This window comes from Lepidochelys olivacea, assembly GCF_965140295.1.
Source record: "Lepidochelys olivacea isolate rLepOli2 genome assembly, chromosome: 15".
Classification (NCBI taxonomy): domain Eukaryota; kingdom Metazoa; phylum Chordata; order Testudines; family Cheloniidae; genus Lepidochelys; species Lepidochelys olivacea.
In genome coordinates, this window is record NC_140425.1 from 28,155,964 (window position 1) to 28,171,875 (window position 15,912).

Consider the following 15,912-nt stretch of genomic DNA (forward strand, 5'->3'; position numbering starts at 1 on the left):
ATCCTGCTAGCAGCAATTACATGTGGTCAGGTCTTTTGACAAAACACAATAATATTCTACACTTCTATTGCACCTTCCAGTTGACCATCTCAAGCACTTTGCAAACAATTAACCCTCACAATATCCCCATGAGGTAAGTGTTATCTTTTTGTTCCTGTGATTTGCATTCTCTCTGCAAGGGCCCCACAGCTGTGGAATTCACTATCTTCCTTGTCTGAAACAGACCTAATCTGATAACCTTCAGGGTTCACTTGCAAGGCTCAGATTTTTACCCAACCACTTGAGAATGGGGAAGAGGAGAACTATTTGAGGACAAAGGGGATTTGAGGTGACTATTTTAAACTGGTGCACTTGACCCCATAACATAGAAATACTGTAGATATAAGGTTTCAGAGTAGCAGCCGTGTTAGTCTGTATTCGCAAAAAGAAAAGGAGTACTTGTGGCACCTTAGAGACTAAATAAATTGGTTAGTCTCTAAGGAGCCACAAGTACTCCTTTTCTTTTTGTAGATATAAGGCACCTAGTGCATATGGATAGGTGCCCTTTTTAGCATTTGTATAAATCATCATACACAAACAAATAAAATAAAAGGCCTGACTAAGGCAAGTGGGCAAACCCAATCTGCTGAGAACTCCTACTGCCCTAGCACCAGTTAGTGGTACTTATAGAAACAAACAAGGTGGAGGAATACCTTTCTTCCCTTCAAAATGAAACCACATGCTCAGTACTTTGGAGAGGACACCTAGAGTTGGTTTGTTATTCTCTACAACCCCTGACCATGTCTTGTGCCAGAGTGAAAATTCCACAGTGCTGAATGCAAACTGAGTGGTCAATTTTCAGAGTAACAGCCGTGTTAGTCTGTATTCGCAAAAAGAAAAGGAGTACTTGTGGCACCTTAGAGACTAACCAATTTATTTGAGCATGAGCTTTCGTGAGCTACAGCTCACTTCATCGGATGTATACCGTGGAAACTGCAAAAGCATGAGCTTTCGTGAGCTACAGCTCACTTCATCGGATGCATACCGTGGAAACTGCACGGTATGCATCCGATGAAGTGAGCTGTAGCTCACGAAAGCTCATGCTCAAATAAATTGGTTAGTCTCTAAGGTGCCACAAGTACGCCTTTTCTTTGAGTGGTCAATGTTGTGGAGCCCACTTCGTGCTAGGTTTACAGCTAGGAAGTCCAGCTTTAATTTACACCATCTCCACTGGCTGCTTATACCTCCCTCTGTAAGCTTTGATATGCTGCCACAGAAACAAAAATCCCTGCTGCTCCAAATGTACCCTTTTCCCTCCTATTCCACCCACCACAGATGCTATGCTCAGCCCTTGCACAATTACAACTGATTTACCCTGCAGTATGGTACAAATTGCAGCTCCACAGACTTCCAGTACCGTCTGTGTCCTCAGTAAATACCATCCATTTGTCAAGTCTGATTACAAATCCAGAATGTCAGCAGTGGGGTTGGGTGAAGGGAGAGAACAGCTACTTTTTCTTTGCAGTATCATTTTCATTTATACTGTAGCTTGTAAAAAAGGATCTCAAAGTGCTTCAAAAGCACTGAGGCCACATCTACACTAGAGACCTTATAGCAGCACAGCTGTACTGCTGCAGCGGCACAGCTATAAGGGCTCACATGTAGCCACTCTATGGCAACGGGAGAGAGCTCTCCCATTGGCATAACTAAACCACCTGCAATGAGCGGCGGTAACTATGTTGGTGGGAGAGCATCTCTCACCGACATAGGGCTATCCACACCAGCGCTTCTGTCGGCACAACTTTTGTCACTCGGGCGCATGAAAAAAAACCACACCCCTGAGCAACATAAGTTTTGCCGGCATAAGTGCTTGTGTGCATAGCTACCGCTGCTCACTGAGCCGGTTTTGTTATGTCGACGTGAGAGCTCTCTCCTGTCGGCATAGCGCAGCTACATGAGCGCTCTTACGTCGGCACAGCTGTAGACATGGCCCAGGTTAACAAAACTCACACAACTATATGAGTTTGGTAAAGGATATATAGGGATCACTTTTCCGAACACCAAAATGAAGCCACTCCTGGGATAGAACACAGTTGTACAGAAAGAAACACTATACAACAGTTTAGAGCAGAGAGAGAAGACTAACGTATCCAGCTGAAACTGCAGGAGAAATCAGGGAGGCAGAATGTAATTACCTGACTTTGAATTTGGCCTAACATTAGGGTTAACACGCCAACATAAAATACAATCCTTGGGATCTGTACTGACCGTAAGCGTTCAGTTTTCTGTTTCATACAAAATATGTCACCTCCAACAAAACAGTACCTGAATGATATGATGTGTATTGATACATACAGATGCACAGAGTAGAGTGCCAACTATCAGTCACTAATATGTCTTCCTGAAGCACCTTCAGGGGTTCTCACAACAAATTTTTTGGTGGCCTCAGAGTGTGGCCACTCAGACGATTTTTCCTAAAATACTTAATTAATTTTAGGAAAAACAAATAAATATGCAAATATACATGTCCAAACCATTGTAATTTATTTAAGTAGGGTTTTGCAGACTCAATAATAAAAATAATGTACAGTTGTCTCTATTCTTTACTGGACCTAAACAGAATAGAAACACAAATAATATGCTTTGCATGTTTTGGTTTTTTGGTTGTTGTTTTTTTCAGACTTGCCAGCTAGTAAGCCTGCTACTGTGAAAACAGATAGTCGTACATTTGTTAATAACACTTTTCACAGCAGATTTACTCAGCCTCAGCGACCTGGAAGACAAAATTAAGCCCTGGATGGGGAGCTGGATGGGGGGCTGGGTGGAGGGCTAGAGGAGGCAGTGGGAGTCAGGGCAATGGTGCAGGGGTGAGCCTGGGGCTGGAGCCTGGGGTCCCACTGCATAGCTGGGGTCTGGAGGAGGCAGTGGGGCCAGCGGCAACATGGGAGGGCAATCCCAGGGCCAAAGCCCGAAGCCTGGCGGCTGGGGAAAGGAACCCACTGCTGCACAGCTAGAGCCTGCCGCCCACCACCCCAGGGCTGAAGGCCAAGCCCCACGGCCCCTTGGAAGCTGGAGAACACATACTGGTTCCCTGCTCCTACAGTGTTTGGGGCTCCAGAATGGGGTAAGGGCCACTGCTTCCCCCTACCCCTATCGTCACCCAGGAGGCTTTGGCCGCAAGAAAAAACCGTGGTGGCCGCATTCGAGAAACGCTGTAGGTGTTCCTTAGAAAGGTCTCCAATTCATGTACTGACCTGCGCCAAGGCTGGTTAGCTTGTGAGTTCTGATTAATTGCAGCACAATGTGGTATGACTGCCAGATGGTTAAAAGAGACAATATGTCTTTTCAGACGCACCATCTCTCCAACTTACAATCATCTTACAACTGCCAATGATCATGGGAGTGTCTAATTGTTCCAAATATCTCCCTAAGGAAGACAACGGCTGCTAAAAGATCGGTTTCAGAGTAACAGCCGTGTTAGTCTGTATTCGCAAAAAGAAAAGGAGTACTTGTGGCACCTTAGAGACTAACCAATTTATTTGAGCATGAGTTTTCATGAGCTACAGCTCCGATGCATCCGATGAAGTGAGCTGTAGCTCACGAAAGCTCATGCTCAAATAAATTGGTTAGTCTCTAAGGTGCCACAAGTACTCCTTTTCTTTTTGCTAAAAGATCATGACTTGTATTTCCTGCTTCTGACCACTAGAAATAATAGCTCATCATGGTTGGAAATATGAGGTGGAAAAACACCAAGGTAATTTTTTAACTTTACTTTCATTCTTAATAATCTCCTCATCAATTACCACACTTCCTGCTCTTCAAGAGGACAACCATACATGGCAACAGAACTGTTCAAATACACTTTGTAGATCTGCCAGCCACAGACATGCAAGCTGTTTAACAGCAAACAGAATTGGAAGTACATAGCAACAACTATTTCTAAATGTTACATAGATCTAAAACTATTGTATACAGTGTGTGTCATATTAACACATTATACACACACACAAATATATCTTTTCATCTCAAAGTGTTTGGCATACTGCAAATAGGGATAATTTCATCTACCAAACTACTAAAAAGCAGCCTCCTCTAGGGCAAGGTACAGCAATGCTACCCAAGAGTTTGGGACAGGAAGTAAACAACACTGTATCTTTTGACACTGCAGGGAGAATGTAGGTCAACAAATGTGTTTATCTAAATGTGGATTGGGTGACGACACTGGGGCTAAAATCTTGACTCTAATCTTGTAAAAAATATTTTGGGAATTACAGACAGAGCTGGCAACACCAACTATTATTAATGTTGCCCAACACTTCCTATTATAAGATGCTGTTTTCACTTGGTTATAACTTTGCTGAACTTTTAAGTATTTTGGTTGAAATTTTCCATGCTGGGTGTCTGCCTCAGGCTGAATTTTTCTGGATAACTTAAGCCCAAATGGTTAAGCCACTTCTGAGAACGAGGCTAGAGAAAAATATGGTTATTTTATTTATGTTAAAAAAATCCTGGTGATTTTTTTTTTTAAAAAGGTCTTGTGCCCCCATGCTTTGGAGCAGGGACTTGAAATCTGGCCTTTGTGTCAGAAGTGTCTTTTTCTGCTGCTGTGAAAATCTCCCCAAATTTGGCCAAGTTACAAGACTTTGAAAAACAATCACAGTTTGGTACATGCTCAGCAGAGACTTCCTAGGTTTCAGCAGCTAAATTCCCCAAACATTCCATCCATAATGGTCATGATCCAAAACAGGGCTGAGCAGGAGTTACCCTGCAATTGCAGCTCTGGGCTGCTGTGAATCCAGGCACCTGACCTGAGAGCCAGGAGCCTCTCTCTCCTGTGCTCTCAATGCTCCACCTCTGGGCCCAGAAAGTAGAAAAGGAAGCTTCCTGAATTGAATGCAGAAGGAACAAGAGATGCGTCTGCAGAGGAAATAGTTTGGAAAAAGGAATCTGGGGGACAGAGAGGGATGGAAACTGGGACCAGAAGTGAGAAAGAAGGAGACCAGGAATTCGGGTAAAAGGGAAGACTATAATTGGATGGGCAAGGAGACTGGTACTAGGAAATGGAGGAGTAAGGGACCAGGGTCCAGGCAGCCAGTGAGTAAGGGCAGAGATGGAGATCAGACTGAGAAGCTGAGGGGGGAGACTTGGACTGGCTGGGCAAGAGGACTGACCACAAGTGAAGCAGAAGAAAGAAGGGGGGGAAAGACACATCTGACAAGCAGCGGGGCTACAGGGGGAAGACTGGTACGGGTTGGGAAAAGGAACTAGGATAAGGAGGCAGGGGAGGAAACTGAGACGAGAATCCCGGGGAGGGAGATTAAGACTGGGAGCCACTGGGGTCAGGGAACATAGCTGAGGGGAGAGTGACTGGAAGCAGAGGGGAGAGAGAGGAACCAAGGAGCGGGACTGGGACTGACAAGGCAAGAAGACGGGAGGGGAAGGGGGAGAATCTGGAGGAGGAGCCAGAAGTGGGAAAGGGCAGAAGGAGTCTCACTTAAGAAGACAGATCAGAAGAGTCTGTGCCCACTACAGCACACTCCACTCCAGAGCACAGACTGAAACCCAAAATTCTTGAGTCTCACCATTCCTTCACTTATAGCAAATATCTGTGAAACCCAAGGTGAAGTGTCCTATCCTCCTCTAGTGCTGGTCTACATAAAGGATGACAACCTACTACCGCTATAAATTACTTCATTAGCTAAAGTGGCAAAGGTCTATGTGGTGGATCTAAAGATTCTAACCCTGACAAGACCCATGTTGGTGTCAATACAATGCTACTTGATGGAATTTCTGTTTTTATTACTTGTGGTTTTTTTAAACCTAGGAAATTACACACACACACACATTAAAAGAGTACGAAGGTTGCAAAGTCAAGAACTCAAAAATTAGGAAATGCCAGAATTAAGGTGCCTATGCCACCCTAATTTGGCCCTCTTGTACATATGCATTATGATACAGCTTTCAATTACATGATCACATAGTATTTTAATGCAATTTTTTGTGTATACATATATATATATATATATATATATATCACACATCAACTACTCTTGGCAAAAAGAAATATAGATACTTAGGTTTCAGAGTAACAGCCGTGTTAGTCTGTATTTGCAAAAAGAAAAGGAGGACTTGTGGCACCTTAGAGACTAACCAATTTATTAGAGCATAAACTAATAACTAATAAATTGGTTAGTCTCTAAGGTGCCACAAGTCCTCCTTTTCTTTTTATAGATACTTAGAAGTGCACATTTAGATGAGATGGAATTATATTATTCCACAGAATACAAAATAACAAAAATGTACTTATGTATCTCACTCCTAGCATTGGAAATGAATATAAATTGCATTTCTAACATTCTTTTGACCAAAAGGCAGTCAATCCCAAGTACATATTTACACTTCCTTCAAGAAATTCTATTTCAAGCTCACACATGAATCAATGCACATTTTAACAAAAATTATATTAGAACCTGGGATTTCCCCTAAGAGGCAAATCAATACACCTGACCAACTGTCCAGTGGAGATTCCCTTCCAGACCCCTCCAATGGATCATTTAGGCCCTAATCTATCAGATTTGATTTGTGCCTATTTTACACATCAAAAATTACCTAGACTCTTTAAAAATCTAGCCCCAGTTCTTTACTCTGACAGCCTCTAGCTGTGAATTCCATCTATTGGAAGAAGCTGCACACATGATGTGCTTAGTGTTGTACGAGGGGGAAACAGAATACAGCATCAGTTAGCCAAGTGCCTTCCCACTTAGAAAAGGGAAGAGACACCAGAATGATATCAGCAGTTCGTAAGGGTCAGAGAAACTGGCTAGTCAAGTCTGGCTGTTGGAAACTGTTTAAGCTCATCACAGCAGACTGGGGCACACATGCTCCTTCCCTTTGATAAGCATTAAAGTGAGAAAAATTCAAGTCAGAAAAATGTCTACAAATGTTATCATGGGACTCCCTATGTATTCTCTCCCAAACATTTCCAAATCCAGTTCAGAATCCAAAAGATGTTTTTTCTAACCACTGCCTCTGCAAGCTCCACCTGCCAGCTGAAAATCATAGTGCATTCTTTCAATCTTCAGGCTTCACCAGTAATAAAGATTCTGTAACTTATCTGACAGCTTGTTTTTACTGTGTGAGACAGCATAGAACGTAAAAGTCAAAATTGGAAGAGTGCATATCCTGTCATTAGAGGACAGAGTGGGAGCTGGAAACCTTGGGCTCTGTTTCCACCTTTGTCCCTGACTCCCTCTGTGACGGTGTATACAACCACACTGTAGCCATTTAACCTTTCCCTGCCTCAATCTGCTCATGTGTAAATTAAATATAATCATCCTACCCTCCTCCAATGGGTGTTGTGAGGCTTAATGCTTTTAATGCATTTGAATTCCTCAGATGAAAGACCATATAAGTGAAAAGTTATAATTTTGTAAACATTTACTAATAAGTAAGATTTTGTTGTAACTTACTTAATTCCCAGTCCATCCTTACTTCTGAAGAGAAGGGGAACCCTGAGAGCTTCTCTTTGCACATACTCAAAAGTAAAATCTGTTTGAATATTTGAATAAAAAACAATCAATTACAATGACATTCTCACTTCACACTAGATTTTTTCAAGATTCACCATTTTAATTTCTCTAAATTAAAAGCTCACTATCACTTAAAGAGAACTGCAAAGAGAGTGAACATTTTTAGGTCAAAAGCAAAATCTGAGTGATTGACAATACTCTCCCAGCTGCTCTCTATTTTTCCTATTCACTGATGCACATAAAGCAGAATGCATTCAGAGATTCTCAGTTGTCCTAGGCTGAGAAGCCCTGGTTATGATAAAATGCTGAATTAACACTTACAGAAAATTCACAACTAAGTAACTGCTAAGAGGCCTGGCACATACAGAGCAAATATAAGGATCAAGCTATATATTTGGGTTTTAAGAAATATACTGTTTCTATTGGGCTTTACAGCAGTACAGTGTAAGGCCCTGATCCTACAAACACTTACACACATATTAGTTTACATGTGAATAGTCCCACTGAGTTCATTGGGACTACTTACATTTGTAAAGTTATATGCAGTTTTATTGTAGCCATGTCAGTCCCAGAATATTACAGAGACAATGTGGGTGAGGTAATATCTTTTATTGGACCAACTTCTGTTGGCGAGAGAAACAAGCTTTCGAGCTACATAGATCTTTTCCATTTATAAAATGAAGCATTTTTAAAGTTAAGCAGGTGTGTGTCTGCACTATGGATCTTATAATCTGGAAATTTTATTGTAATTTCTGACATAGTTAAGGTGATGAGAGGGAGGGAGGAAATCTCTTTTCAATAGAAATTATTAATTTAATGCCAAAATAACTAGAACACTGGACACAGATTTGGTTGTCTGTACACTGAACACTATCACATTATTATTTCATTCTGAGGATTAAGATGAACTGTTAACGTTTATACGCAATGGTTTGAATGCCATATGTCATACCTGAAACAATGATGCATGTGATTCAGTGACTAGTGAAAAAGTGATAAGCACTGATGGGGGAGGGGTAATAAAGGGGGCTTCAGGAACTCCATAGTCTATTTGGATTCTGCAGCCATAGAAGTGAAATTAAATCTAGAAGTGGCCACACAGCACGTACCTGTGATCTGTAATCCTCCTTCCATAAAGGAGCGTAAGTCCTATGTGTCATCTCTAAAGGATGCCTTGTATATAATAAACATGTAAATAGCTTAAAAATAAAAACATGTATCGTTTGTCTCCTCAGCCATCCAAATGTAACCGTTCTAAACACCCAATCTATACATCATATACATAACCACTTTTAATTGCTTAAGTAATTTAATTATCTAAGAACATCCTTCATGGGACACTGCACGAGATTTACCATCCTCAGATTTATACACCTTGTGTCTATTTACTATCAGAACAACTGTAAGGGGGTGAGGGAAATCAGTACTAAAATTTCCCCTTCTTACTTGTTTCTTAACCTCTCTTTTTACAACACTTTTCCTCTTTTATTCAATTAACAGTGACAAGAAGTGTGGATAAAGCATCCCCACCGAGAGCTGTCAAATTAGACCATTGTTTATTTTAGTATTATTTTACTAACTTTTAATAATTGCACTTGTTTTTAGAACAATCAGAATACAGCTTCTATAATCTATTTTTCAGTCAACTAATGGAAGACACAAAAAGTATTTATCCATTAGCAAAAATATCATAATTTATTAATCAATGCATTAATACTAAAAATATTCATTTGGCTTTAGTAATAAATTAACAAAAAAAAAACCCTTTTGAGTACGGCACTCTACATTCAAGACACAAAATCTGAGTGGGTGAGGGGTGTCAAGGATAAATATTAGTTCAGGAAGCAGACAGCAGATACATAGCATATTACACTAGTGAATAAGTAGCATTGGTAGGCTCTGTGTTCAGGCCAAAAATCACACGGCAGCTTTGCAGCACCTCTGAAGAAAACCTTCAACCCACATTCCTGGCCAGGGATCAAAGAGGTGCTACCATGAAAAATAAAAACAAGGAAGCAGATGATTAAGAATATTCAACCAATTCCATGTGATCAGATATCTTGATATTTCTACTCTCACTCAGCAGCAGGATCAGCAAATTTAATATTTTTGCCTTGGTTACATTCAACTCTTGATTTTATAGAAAAATTAAAGAGGCAAACTGAAAATGGAGCAAATAAAGGTATTTAGAAAGACTCAACAAAGCATTCAAATCTCTTGCAGGGCTGAACAAGTAGACATAGACCAAAACAAAGTAACAAAAGACACTCATTTATTTTCAAGTTCCCTAGAAGGGGAAAAGCTACTCAGAAGTCTCAAAGCTGCTAAGCAAGAGAAATAGTGGATTGTAATACTGTTAGCAAGTAGCAATGAAAGAAATTAAGAATTTTTGGAGAGAAAAGTAGAATCCAATCCCCCTCTGGAAAATTACTGAATATTTTTAGAGCTAAGGAACAGGTGTTGGAGGGGGAGACTTCCCCACAAAATAATAAATTGTCAAGAAGGCAGACATGATTTCCCTCACCACATAAATGGCTCTTCTGAAGCAAGTTAAAAGTGTACATTGCAAGGCTTAGCTTTGAAAAAAGAAGAAAATAGTCTAAATTAAATTAGTGGTTCAATTGCTGTTGCCATCTGATGAGAAATACAGCCAAAGCTAATAATTGGACATTACTGAGATAACTGGTTCAGACGGTGGTGTCCCCAGTGAGGCTGGATTTTGGAAGGAGAAGTGGAATTTGGTGTCATTTTTAGTAATAGCACAGTAAATAACGTTGACCAGTTGCAACAGCAGCCCTCAATCCATCTGATCCCCCTAAGAAACCAATCCCCTTCACATCCCTTCCCAGCAGGCAAGAGAGCTGCTAGCTGCACTGGCTGACTTCGATTATTTATTACTTTGTAGCTAAATCACATAAGCAAATCCAGGTAGTTTGGAGGGGCAGCTGTAATTTGATATATGATATAAACACAAAAAAGTTATTTATTCTAAAACCCCCTGATGCTAGATAACCAAATAATCTCAATTGAATCCCTTGAAACTGACAAACTGGAAGCAAATGGGACCTTGATTCAATAGGGGGCGGAGAGGGAGAAGCTAGAATCACCATGAGGCTGAGTGGGGGCTGGGGTTTTTCTGCGGCTCCTTTCCACGAACCTGATTCCCTAAAATATGGGAAGCTGAACTGAGGTCACGCTAATAGCCTGTGCTGAGGGAGGCGGGAGACATTGGGGTTTCTCTACAAGCTACATCCTGATACACTCATGTCATTGTCAAAGCAAAAAGTTGCACATCCGTGACCAGGTTACATGGGAATGATGCGAGCAGTCCCAACGCCCGTACCCACCTCTGACTACAGAGGAAATGCACACAGAAAAGCATACATGTGTTTATTTCCTGGCTAGGTCCAAGCTAGGGCCCCAGTGTGAAACACCCATCCCTCTACCCCCTCCCCTGCTGCTCGGCCTGGATTCGTCACCGGATTCCCTGGAATGGGGGATGCAGGCGGGAAATACGAAACAAACCACAAACTGCACGTGGAGACACCACCAGCTTCTCTAGAGCAATCAAAGCAAAGAAGAGGCACCCACCCATTCATCCCTGAGACAGCCAGGCATTTACCTTTCCCTTCCATGGCATGCACGAAATTCCCATGATACTTTTGAGTCTTTAATTTCTCCTCCAAATTAAAACTCCTGATGCAGACAATTTCCTCCACGTCCGAGAGGTCCTCATTCTCATCGTATCTCCTTCTACCAATAGATCGCTAGAAAACAAAGCAAATTATATAGACCGGGGTGGGAAGTGGACTTTGGGGAAGGAAAAATGTATCAACGTTGGGGATATTTGGATAAACATGGTCTGGGAAAAATCATGATCAAGGCTGCAAAATTAACAATACTTTATACAACGTGAGCTTGAGTACAGAAGAATCTCCACGCCCTTTCTCCTTATAACACCGTAGTAACCCAAAGCACCAGGTGTCTGGCTACAGGAAACCCTTGCACTAATTTTTTTTTTGGAGGGGGGGGGGGGGAGAGAAATATCTCTAAACGCCAAACAAGTGAAGAGATTTACACAAATCACTAATTCAAAGCCCAGCACTGCTGCACTTTGCAAGACCGTAAAAAAGTGAACGGCAGGCAGTATTTGTTTGTTAACACATCGTGTTTCCGATCATGTTATTATTTGTGTAAGATATAACTAACTTATTTCGCACAAAATTCTCCATTTACTCTGATACACGCTATTCAGGTTGCAGTATTTACATAATCCAAGTGTTTCCATAGTCACACCGGAAGCCACGAGTTAAAAACAAACTGCATTATTTAACATTATGATTTATTTGCGCTCTCCCCACCCCCCGCAATGATCCACATGTTATTTCTGTTCAGTCACAAGCTGTGCAGTTTAAGGAACAAAAAGTGAGGGGGGAATCAAGGGAGAAAGGGCAGGAATGAGTTAAATGCACGATGAGGGGTGTGTATGGAGTAGGCCCGGGTGAAAACAGCAGAGGCCGGTGCTGCTGTTGCTGCTTCCCCCAGAGCCAGCGTGTAACTTGTTAACAGAAGCCCCTGGTTCTCCGGCAGGGACACAAGGCAGAACCGCACGTTCACACCACACACAACACACTCCGCATGCAAACACCCGCCTGCAGAAGGGAGGGCTGGCTGTACACAAAGCTAGCTCCCTTTGGGGAACCAAATACACCAGCTGCCTCCATTGGGGTTGCTCAAATCCAAGCACTTTACAATCCAGATCTCCCTCTCTCTGTACATATATTTAAAATCCCCCCAGCAGCTAGCCCTAGAAAAACACACACTTCATCAGTACAATCCTTTACCAACAGGGAAAAAAAAAAAAAAAAGAGTATTGTCCCACCCTCTCCTTCCCCTCACTTAAATTCCACCCCCTTCCCAAGTGTTTAAGCTGATCTCTTGCAAACTAAGTAGCTCTGCTGCCTACATTTTTACATGCATTTCTCCCTTTGCAAATAATTAAGCAAAATCAATTAAAATGTACAAATAGGAAATAGACAAGCCAGCTACACACCAATCTTCTTCCAGAGTCTTTCTCTGCCTCCATTTTTTTGGAGAGTTTCATCACTTAATTGTCAACAGTTCCTGTCCTGCATTTTTTGGCCCAAATGGGGAGGAGGAAAAACAAAAGCCATCCAGGTCTCTCTAAAGTTTTGCAATTTTGCACCAGCACTTTTTTGGGGAAGGGGGAGGGAAGGGGAGGGGGAGTCGATGCGTTTTGCAAAGTCCTAAGGAACCATTTTCAGACACTGAGTGTGGAGTGGGGCGCAGGCGTCATAATCCCCGGAACGTAAACATTGTTGCCGATCGCGTTCGGGGAGGGGGGGAGGCCCGGGGGAGGAGGCGGCTGCAGGGTGGGGGGGACCAGATTGCACCCAACACTAAAGATCGCTGCTGCCGCCGCCGCTGCTGGCTGGCTGCTCATATTGGTGTGTTGTTGTTAGGTCACGAGTGTGAGCAGGCATTGCACGCAGGCGCTGACTCACTGAGCTGTTTGTTATGGGGAGAGCTGGAGTGTCAGGGGTTGGAAGGGGCTGGAGGCAGCGGCCACTCTGTAATATGAGGAGAAAAGAAAGTACACAGGCTCACACAGAGACTTGCAACCACACACACATGCACACAAGACATACGAAGACATTAACAGGTGTACAGATATGCTTAAGCACAGAATATGCACATACGGGGACCTGCATACACATGTACAACACGAGACACACCTACCGACATGCACAGCACTGATGCAGATATGAAAACATACAGAAGACCGATCTATCCTTAGACACATGCACAAAAGATATCGAAAGATGCACAAAATCACCTAGGCTGTACCTAGGGTGCATGACACATACATGGGACCATGCACGTTAGACACATGGAGATAAACTTGCAGACAAGAGGCACAGAGACAGGGTGCATGATTATAAGACATGCATATGAAACATGCTACATGCACAAAGCACACAAAAATGTGAAATGCATGTGAAACTTATACTCAGAAAAAAGTCACACATAACTCTCTCTGCAAAACAACATCAACCCATGCCTGTCTCCACAGAAGTTTGCTTTCTTAAGGGCTGATCAGTGGCAATAAAGAAAACAAGGGAAGTGCAAAAAGCAACAAGTTACTCGCTTTCATTTTAAAAGGAATTGCACTAATGTATTTAACGTTTTCTTTCAGGTGGGCATGTGTTTTTTTAGAAATTGCTGCCAGTTACAGTTCTGTAAACCCTGGAACTCAACATGCTTGTCCTTTGGGAGAGGGTTTATAAAATTCATTCTGGGTTTGGAAGGTGTAGTCTATATCAGTGGTTCTCAAACTTTTGTACTGGTGACCCCTTTCACATAGCAAGCCTCTGACTACAACCCCCCTTATAAATTAAACATACTCTTCTATATATTTAACACCATTATAAATGCTGGAGGCGAAGCAGGATTTGGGGTGGAAGCTGGCAGCTCGTGACCCCCTGAAGGGTCCCGACCCCCAGTTTGAGAACCCCTGGTCTATATGCTGCTACAAAGGAAAGAAAATTACACAATAAAAAAAGATAGGTTTTATTTTAGGAGCTCTGTTTCAGTAGCATCTATTATTTTTAGTTCTCGCTGGCTTTATTAAAATACTTTTATGAGATTGAAATACCCTTTTTGTAGCAGAATGTATTTAAACAATTTCCTTACGTAATAAATTATTTAATATAGGCTACTAAATAGCTGTCACAGGAAAACAACTTTCAAGTAGTATTGAACTAAGATAGATTGGAATTTCAAGTAGTGCTAAAAGGCTCCATTTCATATTAACAAACTTAGGACCCATTCAGCCTTTGGCAGGTTTCAGAGTAGCAGTCGTGTTAGTCTGTATCCGCAAAAAGAAAAGGAGGACTTGTGGCACCTTAGAGACTAACAAATTCATTTGAGCATAAGCTTTTGTGAGCTACAGCATCCGATTAAGTGAGCTGTAGCTCACGAAAGCTTATGCTCAAATGAATTTGTTAGTCTCTAAGGTGCCACAAGTACTCCTTTTCTTTTTTCAGCCTTTGGGTTTCCGGGGCTTTAGGAGAACTGCTTAATGCTAGGATTGGTAAGGGGAACCAGTGCTTTTCACATCTAAGACACCAATTCAAATCTGGTTTAGGTTGATAGTGATCAAAAGTTATTACTCTCTGATGGCAGTTTGGAAGTCTGTGTAAAACAAGGTAGATATTTTGGATCAGTTCCCAGGTGTCCACATTGTTGTACACTGAGGAATTACAAATATCTTAAGTGACATTTCTTAACAAAATGCTTAACCTTTATCAAAATAGAAAAAAAAAGAAGATTCCAAAGAGTAAGGGATCTAAACAACTGTCATACCAGTTTAGAAGCCAATAGAAACCTCACAAGCAGACAGCAAGTTGTATTTCTGCATAGCTTTGTTCCCAGACCAATTAGACGAGAAAATCAGTTGCAATAGCTTTTTGTTCTTTATTGTTTCTGTGCACTTCTATACAACAGAACACAGTCACTCACATAGACTCCTGTTTAGCCCCTCTGCATACAGAGTCAGTTAATTAACACTTTAATTGATAGATTAAAATATTGTGCAAAACATATAACTAACACATCACAAAGCCAACATCATAGGCCTTGGTGGCAGTCTCATTAGAAAAACTGAAGACTCAATGAACTATGGCAAATGGCGAGAGGAAAGACTGTTCAGATGTGGCTTAGAACTCATGAGAGCCAGGTTTAATTCCAGGATCCATCACAGACTTCTTGTGTGATGTTGGGCAAGTCACTCAGGCCCACATCCTCAAAGGAATATAAGCATCCAACATCCATTTAAATTATTAGGAGGTAGGCGCCTAAATACCTTTGAGGATCCCTAACAGTCATTGATTTATTTGGAGTTAGATACCTAAATACCTTTGGGGATCTGTGTTTAGTCTCTTTTGAAAAGCTCCTATCTATAAAATTAGGTCTTTCTTGCCACAGAGATGTTATGTGGAAGAATACATGAAGAGTTGGGAGGTGTTGTGATGTTTATTATATATCAATATGCATGCTTATCTATTGCCCCCTTAAAATTCCAATCCTGAAGTTGCATGCACAGGCTTAATTTTAAGCCAGGAATACAATGGTTAAAGTTAAGCATGCATTTAGGACTGGGGCCAGAGTAGTAGAGTACAGAATAAATAACTGTAATTAGAGAATCATCAGGAACAAATCTATCAATCAATTAAATAAATAAGTCCCTGTTACAAAAAGTCCATCAATAAGATACCACAGAGACAGGGGGGAAATTTTCTCTCTCTTTTTTTTTTTTTTTTTTTTTCAGATCAATATAATCTGGAATTCTTGGCATATCAAGCAAACACAAACACACACCTAC

The 15,912-nt window shown here is 41.5% G+C and overlaps 1 protein-coding gene across 2 annotated transcripts in view; it reads right to left on the reverse strand.

Moving 5' to 3' along the window:
• The window catches only part of KDM2B (lysine demethylase 2B), a 171,779-nt gene extending 158,975 nt beyond the window's left edge, over positions 1-12,804 (reverse strand). For both annotated transcript variants that reach the window (XM_084649458.1, XM_084649457.1), the window contains exons 1-3: positions 12,562-12,804; positions 11,131-11,275; positions 7,449-7,527 (exon numbers count right to left, since the gene is read on the reverse strand). In XM_084649458.1, the coding sequence (XP_084505584.1) occupies positions 7,449-7,527; positions 11,131-11,275; positions 12,562-12,612 (275 nt within the window). In that variant the 5' untranslated portion in view covers positions 12,613-12,804. The remainder of the gene's footprint in view (positions 1-7,448; positions 7,528-11,130; positions 11,276-12,561) is intronic.
• Between the last annotated feature and the right edge of the window lie 3,108 nt (positions 12,805-15,912).